Source organism: Branchiostoma lanceolatum, chromosome 2 (assembly GCF_035083965.1).
Source record: "Branchiostoma lanceolatum isolate klBraLanc5 chromosome 2, klBraLanc5.hap2, whole genome shotgun sequence".
In the NCBI taxonomy this organism is placed as follows: domain Eukaryota; kingdom Metazoa; phylum Chordata; class Leptocardii; order Amphioxiformes; family Branchiostomatidae; genus Branchiostoma; species Branchiostoma lanceolatum.
The window spans coordinates 20,950,401-20,969,958 of NC_089723.1; the positions used below are offsets into that span (position 1 = coordinate 20,950,401).

The 19,558-nt window shown below is 41.0% G+C and overlaps 1 protein-coding gene across 5 annotated transcripts in view; it reads left to right on the forward strand.

Annotated features, from left to right (window-relative positions):
* The window catches only part of LOC136427872 (AP-3 complex subunit beta-2-like), a 48,773-nt gene that overhangs the window by 25,991 nt on the left and 3,224 nt on the right, over positions 1 to 19,558 (forward strand). For 2 of the 5 annotated variants that reach the window (XM_066417070.1, XM_066417071.1), the window contains exons 17-27: positions 23 to 209; positions 616 to 752; positions 12,339 to 12,429; positions 13,788 to 13,906; positions 14,152 to 14,256; positions 14,545 to 14,626; positions 15,140 to 15,217; positions 15,674 to 15,798; positions 16,910 to 17,098; positions 17,476 to 17,603; positions 17,932 to 18,029. In XM_066417070.1, coding sequence (XP_066273167.1) covers positions 23 to 209; positions 616 to 752; positions 12,339 to 12,429; positions 13,788 to 13,906; positions 14,152 to 14,256; positions 14,545 to 14,626; positions 15,140 to 15,217; positions 15,674 to 15,798; positions 16,910 to 17,098; positions 17,476 to 17,603; positions 17,932 to 18,029 — 1,339 coding nt within the window. The remainder of the gene's footprint in view (positions 1 to 22; positions 210 to 615; positions 753 to 12,338; positions 12,430 to 13,787; positions 13,907 to 14,151; positions 14,257 to 14,544; positions 14,627 to 15,139; positions 15,218 to 15,673; positions 15,799 to 16,909; positions 17,099 to 17,475; positions 17,604 to 17,931; positions 18,030 to 19,558) is intronic. The other 3 variants (XM_066417072.1, XM_066417073.1, XM_066417074.1) reach the window with 2 other exon arrangements.

Consider the following 19,558-nt stretch of genomic DNA (forward strand, 5'->3'; position numbering starts at 1 on the left):
AGTCTTTCTGAACACATTTCAGACCAAGCTGTTGTGTCAGTATGTGCTCAACCTGGCAAAGTATGACCAGAACTACGACATCCGGGATCGGGCGCGGTTTATACGCCAGCTCGTGTCGCCCGCAGGCGAGAAGGGTGCGCTTGGAAAACACGCCAAGAAGATCTTCCTTGCATCAAAACCTGCCCCTGTCCTGGACTCTTCATTCAAAGGTGGCCATTGTTCTTGTGTTCTTAGGGTAAAAAGAGATGTCCCTGTAGCTCAACTGGTAGCAGCCTCACAGTTGAGCTTTTAGTTCCAATAAGTTGGTGACTGGGAGGCCCTAGTTCAATCCTGGGGAGGGCATTTCTGTTAGAGCTGCACCCACTTCAAATCGTTAAAGAGCACGACTTATAATGATGATGATGATGATGATTCTAGAGTCCTCTTAGTCTTACTCTTCCTGTTGTAGCGACCGCTATCATCTTATTGATCATTCTGTCGCTGTGTGGGTCGAGTCTGATGTTGTTGAGTTGTTCTGTGCAAGGCTGGAGGCCTTCCCACCCTAGCCCGGGACGTCAACTCCTCCTACTATTTGGGGGTAACCCATGATGATGATGTGTACTTTTGTTTCCGTAGATCGTGACCAATGGCAGCTGGGCTCCCTGTCCCACATGATCAACCAGCAGGCCAGCGGTTACTCTCCTCTCCCGGACTTCCCCGCGGCGGCGCCGGATCCGACCGTGCGAAATGTGGAGGTGAATCCTTGGGAACAAGTATGTCGTGTTGTGTCGAACTATCCCGTGGACGCTAACCCTTCCGACGCATCGGGATGTAAGGGCTGTGGTGTGTTTCCGTACACGTGTGCTGGTGTGGAAATGCACAGCCTAGAACTCCTGGTGGTCAATGTAACTTCTAAACTAACTTGGACTTATTCATCTGTCTTCCTTTGAATCTGTTCTTCGTTGAATATTTGTTGGCCCCAGAAATTCCATGACTAGTTTTCAGTCTGACACACAACAATGCACAAGGATATTGCCTTGTTGTTGTCATCAGTTTTGTGTTCGGAAGACGCCTGGGTTTTCTAATAACAATTTTAAGGGCCACACTCTGGTGTTTATGGTTGGGTTTCACACGGGTGTTGTTTTTCTTTGGGCTTTGGTCGTACTATATATATTTGTATGCCGGGGATGGTTGCTAAGTGAAAAGTTTTGTTGGAAGAGATGTAAAATGTGCCTCTTTACAAGGAAGTTTAGAGATAATTTTTGATCAAACCCTTCTTGTTGTCAATACATTGTAACCAGTATTCTTATGTAATTATTGCAATTTTATAGTTCTTTATAATGCAAGTGTTTTTGATCATTCTTTTGGGAATCGTTAGTATATACATACAGTAATGTATACCTCTAGTTCCATATCCCTTTCTCATCTAGCAGCTTTTGTTCGTCAGTCATCAAATTCCTTTTGTTCGCAACGATTTTGTTATCCTCTTGGCTGTTAGCTACATTTTTATGCCACACCTATACATGTATGAATTTTCTTAGTTCTAAACTTCCTCCCACTCTATAAGTCTCCACACTCATATTCGTTTGCTTAAATTCTGCCATCTTCACTTGCACCACCGTCTACACTAGGACCAACCATCTCCTGTGTTTTGTGTAAGTATACATGCACATTCTCTTCATCCCAGCAACTTTCTCTCTATCATCCCTCCAACCAGAGAGTTGATCACATTTTTCCAGCATGTTATGAAGACAAAGATTTTTGAAGTCAGCTCCAGGGAGTCATATGATGTCTCTCTACATGTGTAGATACTTAAGTATGAGAAATCTCCTTGAAACTTTTGTTGACCTGCTTGCTTACAAAATGCTTCTATTGAATCAGATACAAATACATCTTCCTCCAATGTTGCCTGAGCCAGTTGGTACACTTGTGCTTTTTGGATTATGGAAGGTTTTTTTTCTTATCACAAAAAGCATCATACTCTTCTTGCCACATAGATTGTTACTTTACACAGGACGTTTTACATTTTATTTACTTTCAACATAACTCCGTCTCAAAGGAAAACTTGTACCTGGTAAAGCTTGCCTTGGATTTTTACATTCCAGCCGTGCAGCTGTGTTTCTTCTCCGTACATCCAGTATTAAAGGCTCCCCATCACTCTTCCTCCCTGTATTTCATATGCATGTGATGTTCCGCCAGGCTTGCCTGTCACACCACATGTATCTTACCGGCCCTGATTGCTTTAATGAATGATTTATCATCAGTAAAATGCATCGGCGAGTAAATCCATGATTTGTCTACGTGCCTGATTCCTCCTGATTCCTGCTACTGATCCGTTTTATCTAAAATTTAGAATTCCATTAGTTTCCCCACAAGTCATCGACGCACGGTTTGAAAGCCTGAGCCATTGTTAATTATTTTATAGATCGCATTTGATGTGAGATATGTTGGCTTATTTATCGTGGTACGTTCAGGCTTTTCAGTCTCCTGTGTTCATATTTTTCTTTCCCGCACTTGCCATCTCTTAAAACTACACTTTTTGTTGCACATTACTAGCCTCTAAGTCTTCCAAAACTGGTTAAAGCTTCTTTATTCTCTAGCTCGTAAGAATGTGCCTCTTGAGGCCTTTATGTACGCACAGAGGTAGTGTTGATAAATGATTTGTTAAAGTTGATGGCTCTTAGTGCTTATAATATGCTCGATCCATCACACTCACCCTAATGCCTTATGACAGGCTGTTCTATTTGTCTCCAATGTAGCCAGAGACGTTCTTACTTCGGCTCTTGCATCAAGATTAAGATCATGGTTTATCGTTATTTTTTACGTGTAATGTTTGGTGTTAGGATTTGTATGGCCCAAGAAGTTTTGCTCACTCATTTAGACTTGAGAGTCTTGCCTTGGAACTTGAAGTGAGATTGAGATGGTTGTTTTAAGGGGTTTTCTTGCCTGATTTGTGAGATCAACTAAAACAATAATGGGATAGATCCTTTGGAACATTATGCAGGCGTTATATCAGTGTTAGCCTGAAAGTTCATCTGTGTTGGTAGAAGTCTAGAAAGAAATATCTTAAATTGTAAGTCCTAACCAAAAATGTTTGGTGTTGGAAGTAACAATTTAAAATTTGTTTCCATAATCAGTATTTGGTATTTTTTTCTTGGTATAGGGATCTGTGCAATGTTGCTAGATGGAAGATCCATGATGATAGAATTTATACATAGAACTTAATAGATTATTGTAACAGGGAAACAATTTGTTTTACAAGATTCACTTGGAGATTCTGCAAAATCCTTCCTCACCTTGACACTGGCCCTCTCTTAACAAATCTGGTGGCCATTTCAGTACTCCCTTTCTTAAAACATCTCAATGCCTTCAAAGTAGCTGAGCCAATTCATACATCATGTTTTTACCAATAGAAATAACAGCATCAGCAGCGTTGGACAGATAAATTAATCACTCCCTTGGCTACACCAGGAGGGTCATGTTAAGTCACTGTCCCCCTCACACACGCACACATCGATCAATCTGTGCATCTCTGATTGCATCTGTCTTTTCCTTGGACAATACCCAAATGTTACTGAAGCTTCACGTTTGGATTTGATGCTGGCAATTTAGAAAATCTAATTAGGCTTGAAGTTGAATGTCTATAAACGTTACACCATAAATGAAGGTACCATTGATTAGAGGGGAAAATGTTCTTGAATGGACTTAAAATTTCACTGTATGTTTTGCAAGAAGTCGAAGTAGGAAGCTTTAAGTTGATTTTAATATGCCAACTTACTTGTGTCTTTCCCAATTGGAAGTGACCGGTGTTGGACATAGTTCATCTCATTACAGTTTGTATTTGATTAGAAAGACAGATGTCTTCCACTTGCTAAGGCTTGCTTATTTCAAGTGAGGGTTCCCCTTGCAACTAGACTGAGCGGCCCTCCCCTGAGTGTGATGATGATGTATAGACACACCACAGCAGGAGTTAGATGAATCGGTGTTGTCATTTTCTGCTCTCTTGGTTCAAGGCTGGTTCAAGGCTCTTCAGTTAATTGGTGAGAATGTTACGGCATCATAGTTTGATAGTTCAACATTTGCGTCAATAGGCTGTAAAACGCACACCGTTGGGATCCCCTTACTGAAAACCTTTGACTTTTGGGTGCTCTGAAAGTTGGGTGAAGAAAGTTGTTGTTGAAAAGGTCAATGTCCTAAAATTCATGTACACCAGTCTCCTCCAAGATACCAACATGTTGAAATTTGAGCACAGCCAGATAAAATACCAGGTAAAAGGGTAAAGCAGGTATCCTCAATTGAGGTGCATGGTGCTTTTTCAAGTAGCTAGTGGTAGTGCAAGGCAGATTCGCTACAACTAGTGTTTTTGGCCAAGCACACTGGGTCACTCCTACTGTTCTCAATAAGAGTGTTGGGTTCTGTTCTTGAATAAGAAAAGTCCTGCTAGAGTTCGCAAAGAACAAAATGTCCTTGGCTTTGGGGTAGCTTGATCATGACAGAAAGTCAGAAACACAAGTAGGAGGGTTCAGCCGTTGTTTGTATGATTCTTGCATCTTTTAACATTTCATTCCATTTACTTTGAGACTGGAAATAGGATGACAGGAATTAATACAAGCAGAAATGATGCCGGTAAAATGATGCTAACCAACCTTGCATCCAAATAAGTCTCCCGGCAGCCTTTATACAATTTCAAGTCAGAAACACAACTACTGTAGGAGGGTGCAGCAGTTATTTGTATGATTCGTGTATCGTTTAACATTTCATTTCATTTACTTTGAGACTGGAAATGGGATAACGCAAATTAATACAAAATCAACGCCTTCAGAAAGGTGCTAACCAACCCTGCATCCAAATAAGTCTCCTCAGCCTTAGAAGCCAACTCAGGTATGCAGGGGGGCAACACAGCAGGGGCTGGAGATGGATGGCACCTGTCGAAGAAAGGATGAGCGCCTACGCTGATTGCATAGAGAACCACGGCCCGGGGGCATCCGAGACGTGGATCGGGCTGTCCACAGCAATTTCCCTGGCTCCGCATGCACAATGATGTTCTAGATCATTACTGCACGCTCGTTATATGTCTCTCTCTTAGGGTAGTAGCCTCAGGTGGCTGTCACAGGCGATACCGCTCACACAACGTACGCACAATCTGAACAGGAGTTCAGGAGGAAAGGCGTTAACGGCTGTAAACGTTAGATCCGAGGTGACAAGTCGGGTTCGCAGGGCGTGCTGAGTATGTTTGTAGTGATCACCAACAAGTACATGTCGTCCTTGGAGACAAGTCAGGTAAACTGTTCTGCTTTTATTAGATACGACGCAGGAGTGAAGATGGTTTGAATCTTATATGTTGACTGGAAAGGTGGCATGTCAGAGTATTTCGGAGTCCATTCTTTGACATTCCAACACACTTTTGTTTGTACTGGAAAAGAAAGGTCATGTGATGTCAGATATAGTACAACGTCATGTCCTAGTTCCTTTACACATCTTTGCTACAATGTTGTTGCGCCTCTTTAAGACAAGTGCCATCTGAAGACCAGGTTGTATCTATTGGTTGCCTTTGAAAGAGCCTCTGAAGGTCGTAAGAAATGTTGTTGCCTTTCATCACAACTCACCAGTGTCCAGTTAAGTACAGGTTGAAGGCAGGAAACAGTAGAGGCTTTATTAGGGGTTACCATAGTGGTTTCTGCTTCACAATAGTCCCAAATGAGATGCTTCAAATATAATTCCCTAATTTGAAGTATGAGATTTGTTACAATGGAACTACAGTAACATGTTACTATCATGTATGACTTCAGGGTTCATAATGGTACATGTATATTTGGAAGGTACTCATGTACAATATATATCTTTAGGTACCTTTCATTGAGTTCTGATGCAGTATGTTAAAATAGAATCTTGATTTTGGACCTACTTGTTAACCTTTAGCACACTGAAGTGCATGTAGCCAACTGGCACCCAATTGTCTCTTTGTTATGGAGTCAAGAAGCAGGAAGAAGGTTAAAATACCACCCTTCCAAACTCAGGTGTTGTGTTATCAATACCTCCATGAAAAATGTAGGTATTGTTTGTTTTTTGTTGTTGATGTTAAGTTATGCCAAAATAATTTGGTAGAGTGTGAAGAAATATACCCTGGATGGTTGCCAGGAATTAGATGTAGGTAGATTATCTTCTGGTTCCCTTGCGTTCTTGCCCAGCTGGCTTTGTTCCCTCCTCTCTCTCTCATGAATGCCATAACGGCAAAGGCCAAGAGGTAAGTACCAGAATCGATGCAGCCTATCACTGTCAGTACCACATACGTCTTCCACGGGCGGTAATCAGGGACAATGATGGAAGGTAGCGGAAAATGGCATATAATTTCATCAGAAAGCCCTCTACGGTCATTAGGTTATGGATTTTGAATTGGTCTGGGTGGAGGCAAGAATATTATATTACACTGCCAAAGGTATCCCTTTTTTAGTACAATTGTATTTGGAGTTGAATCCATTGCCAAAGGTATCCCTTTTTTTAGCACAATGATTATTATATTTTGAGTTGAGCCTATTGCCAGCCAAAGGTACATGTATCCCTTTTCGTAGCCAATTGTATTTTGAGTTGAGTCCGTTGCCAAAGGTATCCCTTTTTTTAGCACAATTGTATTTTGAGTTGAGCCCATTGCCAGCCAAAGGTATCCCTTTTCGTAGCCAATTGTATTTTGAGTTGAGTCCGTTGCCAAAGGTATCCCTTTTTGTAGCCCAATTTTATTTGGTGTTGAGTCCGTTGCCAAAGGTGTCCCTTTTTGTAGCCCAATTTTATTTGGAGTTGAATCCATTGCCAAAGGTATCCTTTCTTTAGCGTAATTGCATTGGGAATTGAGTCCCATAAAAAGATTGATCCCAAAGGCTATGCAGACAATATTCAGTTTAATGGTTTCGTCACAAATGAAATTGTCTGTCAGCATTATTGTATTATCTTTGTGATTGTTGGGATATGATGTTAAACTGAGGTCTTATATTCTCCCATTCAGTCTGATCTAAGCAATGATATCCTAGTCATTATAGTGTTTGTGGAAGTTCTTGCTATTCTGGTATCTTACGACATTAACAAAAAAAGATATGGTTTGGATGTTGTGGTAAAAGGAAAGCTTGGCATTGTAAGCATACTGGGGATTCAGTACTGTATTACAGCATTGTTATGTTCAATTCTAAATGTATCTTTAAATGTATGTTCTCTATAAATGTATCATAATATTAACAAAATTAACACGGTATTAGAGCAAATTAGAAGAAAAATGTATTGAGCTTGAAAATTATGGAAGGAAATGTTGGAAATATTGTGTTTACCTTTTTTGTGTTTTGTAAGTGCTGTATATTCAGGAAAGTTGGTGGGTGTGTCTCAGATGGTAGATTGCTTGCAGTCAGGTCATTGAAAATTATGGAAGGAAAATAAGAAATATTGTGTTTACTTTTTTGTGTGTTTCGTAAGTGCTGTATATTCAGGAAAGTTGGTGGGTGTGTCTGATATGGTGGATCGCTTGCGGTCAGCTCATTGCTGGGGCACAAAAAGCATGCTGGGTAAACCACAGACTTTTATGAGACTGTCCACGGCATGCTTTACCAGATGTGCCATTCTAGGAGCCAACAGCAACATGCTTCTGTGATGAGTTCAGACCAGACATGTAGGATAGAGCCACAGGGCCACACAAATTTCACTCAGTGGTTGACATCCATACATGCAATGCTCTTGGTCTATGGATTCCACTGCCTCTCCCCCTTCAAATTAGCCTGAGTGTCATCCTGTTTCAGTTCCAGGCTCTACGGTGAAGGTAGAGCCTGGAACTGAAACAGGATGACACTCAGGCTACCTTCAAATATGTCATTCTCCATGGATGTAACATGTCATTTGAATAGGCATTGAGCTGCAAAAGGGCTTCCAGTCCACTAACAGGTTGCCACAAATCAAGAAGTTGCTTTGATTGAAGCCAGACCTATTTGCATGTCCAGGTCGTTCATAAAGCTACCATGAAATTAACTTCATTAACATATTTTATTCCGAGTTTTGGTATAAAACCTGGTTCTGCCAGATCTTTCCTTAGTCACTGACGAAAGATAGCAGATGCTGTCTGAAACGTCTGACTGTTTCAAAATTTTATCCAGTTGCTTATTAATAACTATTTTTGTCGTACCTTACTACATGTGCCTGGATGTCTAACCTTCGTCAGTGTACCATGAAATTACAATTATTGTTTCCAAACTATAAAAAAATGAATATGAATGTCAAAAAACGAACACGAAACTCCAAGATATCGACTGCAAAGCAACAGTTTGAATATTTAGTTATTCTGGTCACAGATTCGAGGCCTGTCCAGAAGATGTCATCCGCAAAATCTAATTTGTATGGCCTTTAGGTCCAACATGAAAACATTGGTCCTGTATGTAGACTCAACAGTTTAATGTACATAAACCCCACATGTCCCCTGGAGCCGGGTTTTTGGCCGCCAACCAGATAAAAGTTTCCCGAAAATTCCCCTTCTAGCCAGCCAAGTATCTATCTTATTCTAGCTCTTGGTTCACTCTTCTAGCAGAAGCTGGTGTGTTATGCTGAAGGATGGTTATACCGGCTATATATATGAGTTGACTTACTGACTTACTGGCTATATACAATGTAAATACAGATACAGACATAGAAACTGGTGTGTTATGCCAAAGGGCGGTTATACTGGCTACATGTATATAGATACAGACACAGAATGTTTTACATGTAGGCCTGTAACTAGTAGCTTCCTGCCAACTACTTCAGTTTCTAGCACCCACCCAGCATTTTAGGAATATCTGGGTATCATAGACCCTCCTCATTGCACAGTTGTTGTTGGGGTCACTAAGCCACAGGACTTACATTGTAGTTAGAGGCATGATGAGTAACTGTAGGGCCGAATTCGGAATTGTTTGAATATTTGCCTTCTGGAGAATTTTTGGTTTTTCTGAGTAATGCATTACTGTAGTTTGTTACAAACAGGTGTTGAATCAACTTAGCCTGGTTCCCATGGCTAGCATGACCCTGCTCATGCCCAGGGCTCGAAATACTGGATGCATCTTATTATGCACTTTTGTGCACCCAAAATTGGAGCTGTGCACCTAAGTTTCTAATGTGGGTGCACCATTGCACCTGGATATTTTTGCAGGCTATAGGGTAGAGGTACTATTGTACACTGGTATACAGAATATTCTTGAATTTTAAGTACTAGATAAAGCAGTATAACTAACAGTTGTACTTTGCTTAATTTATTACTTGTTTAGAATTTTGAAGTTAGCTATTGTTTCAGATTGAAGTTCTTAAGGGAGGCAGTATGGTTTGTAAATACGGTTTACTGACATTCTACTAAATATTTTATGTTGTGCGCACAAAATTCTTTCTGTGCACCAAAATTTTTAGATTAGGTTAGGCACCTATTCCCAAAAATGAATTTCTAGCCCTGTGCAGCCAGCACACGACGTGCCGTGGTCTCAGCCCTGTGAAGAGCAAGGGCACGGAGACGTGGCAGCTGAGAGTGTCAGATGACGGATACATCCCACACTCCTCACGTTGGAAACTTTATCACAACAAGGCGAGTCAGGATAGACAGTTTATACTGATATCCTGTCTCGTGTGTCAGTCAGGATGCTCCAGTCACGTCGTGTGCCATCGGTTGGCTTTTCCTGTGGTCTGTCTGTGCCAGGAGGTTCTCTGTCCGGGATAGTGGGATAGACTATTTGTTCCTGCTGATAGTTCCTGGTAGTCTGGTGCTGTGTACAAGACACTGGACTAAAGGACATCTAAAACATTGTCTTTAGGATCCACAGAGAACAAAAGGAGCTGTTTCCTCAGCCTGTTCAAACTCATCTTTGAGACACACCCTTCTGCAAGCCAGGCAGCCATGCGCTGAGTTGTTGGGAGACACTGGACTGAAGGACTGTTTAAAACATTGTCTTGAAGACTGCTACCAAGAATCAAAGGAATCATCTCAGCTTTGGTCTAACTCATCTTTGAGACACACCCTTCTGCCAGCCAGGCAGCCATGCACTGAGCTGTTGGTCGACCAAAGTGCTCAATACCACCTTGAAGAGACACAGAGGACAAGAAGGAATGATTGGCTCTTAAAGTTTGTCGTTACTCATCTCAAGAAGACACTTGTGTGGGCCTGAGGAAGTCATGCAAAGAAACATTGGTGGACTGTAGTGCTAAACACTACCTTCAACTCGATAGCAGTCATAGAGAAGAGGAGGAACCGGTTGCCTTCACTTATAGTTTGTTGTTACTCATCTCGAGAAGACACTTGTGTGGGCCTGAGGAAGTCATGCAAAGAAACATTGGTGGTCTGTAGTGCTAAACACAGTCTACCTTCAACTCGATAGCAGTAATAGAGAAGAGGAGGAACCGGTTGCCTTCAATTAAAGTTTGTTGTTACTCATCTCGAGAAGACACTTGTGTGGGCCTGAGGAAGTCATGCAAAGACACATTGGTGGTCTGTAGTGCTAAACACAGTCTACCTTCAACTCGATAGCAGTAATAGAGAAGAGGAGGAACCGGTTGCCTTCAATTAAAGTTTGTTGTTACTCATCTCGAGAAGACACTTGTGTGGGCCTGAGGAAGTCATGCAAAGAAACATTGGTGGTCTGTAATACTAAACACTACGGTACCTTCAACTGGAGAACAGTCTCATAGAGGAAAAGGAACGGTTGCCTTCACTTAAAGTTTTTTGTAAATTATCTCAAGAAGACACTTGTGTGGGCCAGGAAGTCATGCAAAGAAACATTGACGGACCGTACTGCTAAACACTACCTTCAACTCAAGAATAGTCTTAGAAAGGAGAAGGAATGGTTGCCTTCACTTCAAGTTTGTTGTTACTTTTCTTAAAGAGATGCTCGTGTGGAGACCAGGCAGGCTTTGATCTCTTCTCCTAGCTTTCAGCCTAAGTTACAGTGGCCACCAAGTGAACTGTGAGGAATTTTCACAGCAACAAACAGCCAAGCCGCCCACCCTTATCTTGTGTACATTGTAACTTTGCTGCAGTCTCCCATACTGTTGCTACTAGTGTTATCAGTTGGGAGCAGTGGTTGCGGACAGTCTTGCTCCTGAAAGTATCGTCTCCTCTGCCAAGAACTGATAAAGGAGTTGTTCACCATCTGGCATGGAGGAAGGGGAGTCTGCAGGGTTCAGGTCGAAGGTTGGGCAGGTGGCCAAGTGTCTGGTATTCTGGAACTCTGAGGTCTGCGATGTGATCGCACAGGAGGAAATGGACTGCAATGTTTTAGAGGTGTAGTCCTGATGAAATGTGAAATTTTATGACCTTTCAAGTTAAACTCCTCTTTAGTTGATGGGCATATTTATCATATAAGCATATAAAAACCACTGCAAAGACCTTTCACCAATAGATAGAGCTTTTGTCTTCAGATATGTTGCAAATACAATTTTGCACATTCTATATGGGTGGTATGGAAAAGAGTATCATACTGCTTGAAAACAACATTTATTTCAAGTCAAGATACATGGGACATGGGATGCTGTAAGGTTTCAAGTTATTATCCTTCGTGCACTACAGTATTACATTTCTTGTGTTTACATGTACAGTTGAATGATAGCACATAGCTTAGTCCAAATAATCCAGTACAAACAACAGTGACATTTGTTTACTCATTAGGCTTGGTTATGTTATTTCTAGTGTACACTGTATACACAATAAGTTTTCTGTACATGTAGTACAGATATAGAGTTACTGGGGGCTTTTCAATGGTGGGACGGCTTAGTGGGGCACCAGTTTTTCTCAGAGCTACTGTCTTCTTGTGTTTGTCTTCATGTTTGTCCCAAATCTGTCCATCAATCTCTTCGTTTAATGTTACTAATCTTGACGTATTCCAATCTGGAACCTCATACTGAATAGCTGCTGACAGCAGTGACAAGTGGTTTCCTCAGAGACTCCATTTCCAATTACTGTCGCCTCTTGTATTGAAATCCTATGTATAAAGATCTGTCCAGGAAGAAGAAAAATAGGGACAAGACAGCAACTTGTCAAATGAATAAATAAACCTTCCCCAATGAATATTTGGTTTCCGCAGAGACTCCATTGCACATCAATTACAGTCTCCTCTTGAATGAAATCCTCTGTAAAAAGGTCTGTTCAAGAAAATCAAAAAAGAGGGACAAAACAGCAATTTTTCAATACCTTCCCTCATCATTTCATTCCATTGATAGACCACTGTTTGAAATATTCAAATATCCTCATGCATACCTTTGTTCCTACTGTCTTCATCTATCTTCTCTCCTCTTGATCAGCCATGAAAAAAGGGCTCCCGGCACCTCATAATCTTTTACATTGGAACGATCTTTAAGACTTCTTTTTCTTCTCCTCCCAGGTGCCCATGCCATGGGCTGAAAAGACCCACAAGAAGAAAGCAGGCAAGCCGAAGAAGGAAGCCTTCTACTCTGACGAGGAAGAAGAATCAGGTGAGCTAAGATCTATGTAGCCTGAAGAACAATATTTGTGTCAGAGTTCGAAATACTGGGTGCACCAGTAGACCTAGATATTTGTGTACGGTTAGGAACGTTATGGTAGTACATGTATTTTACACTACTTCTAGTAAACAGCATGCCATGTTCTTGAAACTTAGAATATCAGAAATAATCAAAGCTTTGATATACATGCGTGAATTGTTTCAAATTTTGAAGTTAGCTATAGAACTTCAGATTCATATTCTGAAGAGAGGCAATAACGTTTGTTACCTTAGCCGAGAAGGCTATATTTTTACGTTTTGCTGACTTTCTACTTATGCTTTGCACTCTTTTTTTTCTGTGCGCCTAAATTTTTAGTTTAGGTTAGTTTAGTTCAGTGCACCTCTTCCTCAAAATGAATTTTGAGCCCTGGATGTAGGTCACAAAGCTGTTTTGTACTTCCAATATAAATGTAAACTGGACCTCATCACCAGTGGAAAACCAAACAAATTGGAACGGTGTTGCCCCTTCCTGCAACAGCTGTCTTTGTGAATCACCCCAAAGTGCAAATAATGAGCATCTCGATATTCTAGCCACAGGGATCGAATATTAATAGAGAGGAAAATCTTTGGCCCTGAAATGAAGAAGCTCCGTTCAGTACATCCAGGGGAAATCAGGGAAGTGTGAGATGAGAGACATCAATCTGACGACTGTGGGTTCGAGGTCAACGCTTTTCAATCAGTGGAATTAGTGACCCCTCCTCCTCATGCCGTTCGTCTTGTGTTCTTGGAGGAATGTTAATGAGACTGAGGCTAGTCCCAGGGCTGTCTCCAGGACCTGCCCTCCATCTCAGGACAGAAATTTGCTTGTTGGGACAGAGAAAAATTTCACCCCGTCCACCCAAAAATGTATTTTATTCATATCATACCCACCAAAGAAAACGCACGCATTTCAATGGAAAATGCGCCAGAAGTTGAGAGAGGTTTTATTTGTGTTTTTGAACAAAAAATTGATTCCAAAGTCCAAATTCAAATTTTAGACAGCAGCGCAACCAGCACACTTGAAACGAGTTCGAATTCTTTGAATCTAACTTGAGAAGCCCGGGCTGTACCGTAAAGTATGGACCAATCCAAACACCTGTATTAAAGGTTATTGCAGCCTAGGTATGATATAAATGTAGATACATGTGTATAACATTTATTAGATGTTTTTTAAAGTAGAGTGGATTCATTCCTCAGCTAACCGACATCTTTCGCACTGCAGTCGTCCCTCAGTAAGACCTCTGGAGCCGCATAGTTCCAGTTCAGAACTTTTATTCACGACTTTTATCAGATGTTTTGTCCCTCCAACTGTTTTGTTTCTCTCCTCTTTAGAGTCCGAGTCAGACAGCGAAGAGTCCAGCAGCTCCAGCAGTGAGAGTGGGAGTGAGAGTGAAAGTGAGGACGATAGCAAGAGTGAAAGTGGAAGCGACAAGGACAAGAAATCAGATGAGGTAAGAAACAATTAAGAATCCTGTCTACAGTGACCACCTGTCCACAAAGACCAGATTTTATTGGTTTCCTTTTTGGGCAGGTTTGACTGTACTGTCACAGTAATAGATTAATTTTAACGTACTGTAAGGTGTTTGTTGTTTTTATGGTGTTGAGTACAAGTGATACTGTAACAGATGATGTACATGTATCTCTTTTGACAAACATTTAAGCATTACATGTACATGTATCTCTGTGTGTTTTGCAGGAGGCTGAAAGCAGCAGCAGTAGCAGCAGTGAGTCAGAGAGCTCCTCAGAAAGTGAATCTGACAGCGAGAGTGAAAGTGAACCGGACACCAAACCCCAGAAAAAGGTGAGTGCAAGCCCTCCAAGACTTCAGTTGGTGTGCTCTACAGAGGTCACAAGTTCTCCCTATGTCTTTGTGTTACAGGAGTTTTCACAACAAAAGACTTCTGCTCAAAATTGTTCTAACAGTTACAATATTTCTCTGTCACTGCAATCTTGAATTTTTGGATTTATTACCATGTGTTGTAGCCTGTTAAACTGATAATTGTATTTCCTTTTATTGGCACCCATATCCCCTATATGTTGACTACTGATTTGTTATAAATTGTTTATTGTACATGACATGTTTTTTTAGGCCCCACCACCTAAAACTAAGTCATCAACAAAACCAAAGAAGGAGGCCAAACAAGAAGTCAGCCTGCTCGATCTGGATGACAGTAAGTTTTGAGTTTTCAAGTTTTCTCATGTTTCAATGTACATTGGCTACAGAGGATGATGACTTATTCATTTCATATCAAGATAACTTGTTTGCACCTTCAAATATATAAAAGGTGATTTCCAGGAGGGCCCAGCGTTTACAGAACAAGACATGTTTTAGATTCCCTGTGGTGAAGAGAAAAGTGGACGTTTTTCAGTAGAACAAGTAAGATTCATCCAAGGAATGGCCGCAATGTGGAAGCAATTTTTCCTTAAGTAGAGAGCATATACTTCTGTCATTTAAGTCTTTTAGCACTCTGAAGGAACTGTTTGGCACCCCATTCTCTATTGGTTACTGAGTTATGCAGCAGGGAGAAGGTTAAATGTTAAGTTTCCTCCATAACTTTTTTTTCTCTCTAACCATCCTGGTGTGAATGTTTTGCCCATTTTTACCACATCAATTTTGGGTGTTGAATTTTTAAACATGATGCTACAGGTATGGGAACAGTCGTATAACCAGCATTTTATTACAGAAATTAAAGAGAATGGAGATTCCATCCCCTCCCAGGCACATGATGAGAAGACAGACCACACATTACTTGATACAGAAGGTCTAAACAATGGTTTACATGATTGCACATATAATGGCAAGGTTTATGGTACTTTATGGTGAGGTGATTACCATGGAAAACAATGCACATGTTAAGTGACAAGGTCTAAAACCTTGCTTGCATTGACTAGGGGATAGCAAATCTACATCTCACCTGTTGTTCCAAGTCAGACATGCATGCTGCTACAGGAGAGGGTTGCTTTCCCTGTATTGTAAGGTGGCTGTGGCCCACTGCTTATAGTACCTACGTGTCAAAAGGGTTAATGTCGCTGAAAGTATGTATTTGTACTATGTGCTGCATTGGCTCTGCTGTACAGTTGTTGGTACATGTATGAGTCACTATGACCATGTGAAAGAGTATCTACCTAGTATCTTATGACAACATAAGCGAAATACCTTAAGCTTCCTCTCCCTAACAACCATGTCCTCTGACCTCCCCTGCCTTCTCCCTCCACAGTTGATGTGTCCAGTACATCGGCACCTGTCCCTGCCCCGGCCTCAGCGCTGGACGTCCTGAGTCCCTCTCTGGCCAGCGATCTCCAGGGACTGTCCATTAACGACAAGACGGACACAGCTATTAGTGTAAGTACTGGAATTTACAAGAGTTATGGGCTGTTCTTAAAGGTTTCCTCCCTAGCTAAATTGGCATTTTGACTTTCCATTGTTTTCTCACTAATGGATTAAGAAAGAACTGTTGTAGTATTTACAATTATTTTTAATAACTACAGATGATGAGTAGATATCAATTTGTGAGAACGTGCATTTGTAGCTTTGATCATGATGCACATGGAAGACATAGTTTCATTGCAGTGTTAGGTACCAAAGTGCTGTATTTTCTCTTTAAAAAAAATCAGATTAAGGACAATAAAATTTGATGACGTCATCCATATGGTCCAAAAAATCAGATCTAGAATTCTTTCATGACCAGCTATCAATATTCAGTACAAGTACAGTTCATTCTTAATCTGTTAATGAGAAAACAATGAAAAGTCAAAAAGCCAATTTAACTAGGGAGGAAACCTTAATGATATTGCTGTAGAAATAACTTACTTACTAAAGCAGTAAAGCACTGTTAAGATAGACGGGTTGACTTGAATATTGAAGTTTACGTGCATTACAAAAAGAGATTTCCTGAGCATTCTTGATGGTCTCTGTCTTGCTTTGTCCTTTCCCAAATCTATGTTCTAAAGCTAGTATGATGTAAAACTCATACTCTTCAAATAGGTTGTGAAAGCACATCATGCAAGAACTTTCTTGACACTTTAACAGTTTAAGTCCTGATTCAATAGACTTAAAGTCAAAATGACCTTTGAGACATTCAGTTGAAAGATAGATTTCCATCTTAAAAATTTTAAATGACTAACCAAATCGAAGGGGATGCCCCTATAGCTCAACTGGTAGCACCCTCACAGTTGAGGTCGTGGTTCCAATTAATTGCTAATTAGGAGACCCCAGTTCAATCCTTGGCAGGACATCCTCAGTTGGGGCTGCACCCGTCTTTTGGAAGGGACGTAGAATAGGGTCTGGTGTTCGAGGAGGTGCATCAAGCTGTACAAATATACCCTGCCACTGAAACAGCAAGGAAACTTGCTGCACTTTTAGGGACAAATGAAGGCACGAACCAAATCAAAGAGATCAGTATGTGTGTTACTATGAGTGTATCAGTGTGAGAATTTGCATCTTTCCTCTGCAGGTGACGACTCCGATGTTTGTGTCCACGACCTCCCATGAGTTGCTACACAGAATGACAGGAGAGGGTCTTTCCGCCAACTACAGATTTACCCGCGGCACGTGCATCTATTCCACGTCCATGGTCCCTGTCGAACTCACCTTCACCAACCACACCGACTCACCAGTCAGCAACATCAGAATAGGGGATAAGGTAGGTTCCCTGCAGATCCTTGTGTCTAAGACATGAAATTATGGCACACAAAGCTACTTACATGTACATGTACATTTGTACATGTGTCATAGAGGCAGTAAGCTTCAAATGTTGTAGGCAGTCATAAGTATAGTTTGTCAAATGTTTGTTTTTCACATACTGTTTGAAATTGAAAAATATTATACCTGTATTTACCGTCTTATTCAGTACTAGTGTGATTATTTTTTTCAGTGTCAAGCCATGAACATGTTACGATTCATTCCTTTGGTGTGCTGCAGTACCCGATATCATCAATAGGTGGCGTTACTGCACTATGTTGCAAATACAGGATCTCACTGCTGTGAAAAGTTGATGCTGTAACCGTTTCTCATCCCCAGAAATTGCAGGCTGGGATGACGTTACAAGAGTTTCCCGAGATCCCGTCCCTGCCCGGTGGGGGGTCCATGTCCGTGTCTATAGGGATTGACTTCAAGGATACCATACAGCCTGCAAACTTCCAGATATGGTGAGGCAGCAATTCTGAGCAGACACTGTAAATGTGTTTAAGCTCTCTGTAATCATTCAATATGGGGGAGGAAGAAAATGGAGTGTTCATGTTGGTTTTTAGTTCATGGTTGAAACGAGGCTGTAGGCAGGCACAGTTGTTTTTGCGGTAATTTCAAGTGGCTGAGTGAAGAGGTTACCACAAAAACCACGGACATTAAACAGTTATGAACTTAAATGTATTTACAGTATTGCAGAAAAACTTTGGAGTGAATTATGGAGGAGTTGCAAATGGATAAGGTTTAATATGTGGTGCAAAGTGTTTATTTATATTTTTCCAACTCCTGCAGCACCCAGGACCGCAAGTACAACGTGAGCATCAAACCACCAGTGGGGGAACTGTTCCAGGCAGTCACCATGTCTGAGGCCGACTTCACAGCACAGCAAAGTAAGGTTCACACTTTAGCCACTGATTTGTAACTTTTACAGACTTTAGGATTCCTAATCCAGCTACATTTTTAACTGTGTAGCACATTACATTTACACAATTGTGGTGTCGCTGTGGCGTACTGTCAGGGTGTTTGGCCCAGTACCCAGAGGTCCTGGGTTCAAATCTGTGGTCCCCTGACTTCTCCTGTTGACATTGGGCCTTTCGGAATGGCACTTAACAGGAATTTCCTCACTTCACTCTGGTGAAAATGAGTACCTAGCTTCGATTAGGTTCTCCCTCAGATAGGACTTAAAAATGGATTTTCTTGTGTTTGAGTTTTGAGGAGAGCTACACTTCAAGCATGTTAAAGAACTCAGCACAGTTATGGGTAGGGGTCCTTCCCGGTGTGAGTGGTTCAAATAATTTGGTCCGGATATGCAGCTTGATATACTCTTCATTACAAACTTGGTGTGTTGTGACATGTGGCAGTTTACTAGGTATGCAATACAAACAAACAAACAAACAAACAAACAGACTTTACAGGGGAAAGAAACTTGGAATGATGTAGATTAAATATTAGGTAGGAAAGATGGTCTTTGATGGACAGAGACGGTAGGAGTCCAGAGTGACTACATGTATTGGGCTGATGCCTGTCTACAAACATTAGTCTAGTTAGGCAGAGTTGCTGAAAGTGAGCCTTCTCGTTTTAGTTAGGGAGACAAAGCTGTTCTCTGCTGGTAAAAGACAGCTTTTCATCATATAAAGCTGCAAGAAGCTACCTACAATACATTGAATTCAAGATATCAATTTTGATGTTCAATTTTGTTGAGTCATTCTTGAGATTCATCTTAAATCGTATGCCCTTGTAAATATTTAGAATTCTTCCCGAAATAATAGAAATCATAAATTCTGCCTAAGTGCTCAGACCAGATGCTGTATTGTGAGATTGTGAAGAAAGCCAAAATGCTGGAAAATAAATGATTTGCACTGCTGACAAATACAGATAGACATTATAACAAGAGGGCTGGACCTGAGAAGCAATATAGAACACAGAAAACAGTACCTGATTCATGAAGACTCCTTTGGTTCAGACAGATCCTTACATAACTTTTGGATCTGGAGGGGTACATGTTTGCTGAAAACATTAACGCTAGAGACATACATGGTCTGATAAAGATTTAGACAAGAGCTGTTCTGAAAAGGAATATCATCCCCCAGAGAACAATGCCTGATTCATGTAGACTCCTGTTGTTCAGACAGGTCCTGACAGAGCTGGTGTCAGACACATTTGTCTGTTCTGGTCTCCACTCTGATCCTAAGGGTAGAGCTGTCGTTCGTCTTCCTCACACTTCTGCTAGACTGGATCACCTTTCTTTGTCCTCCGTGGTTTATTTTTGTCTTACTGTATGTCATTTTTTACTTGTGTAGATAAATATGTATGGTTGCAGTTATCTAATTCAAGTCATGGAAAATTATTTGGTGTCCGAGAAAATGTTTTACAAAGGTGGTGAAAAAATGATTTGGTACATGTAGAAATAGTCAAGTAA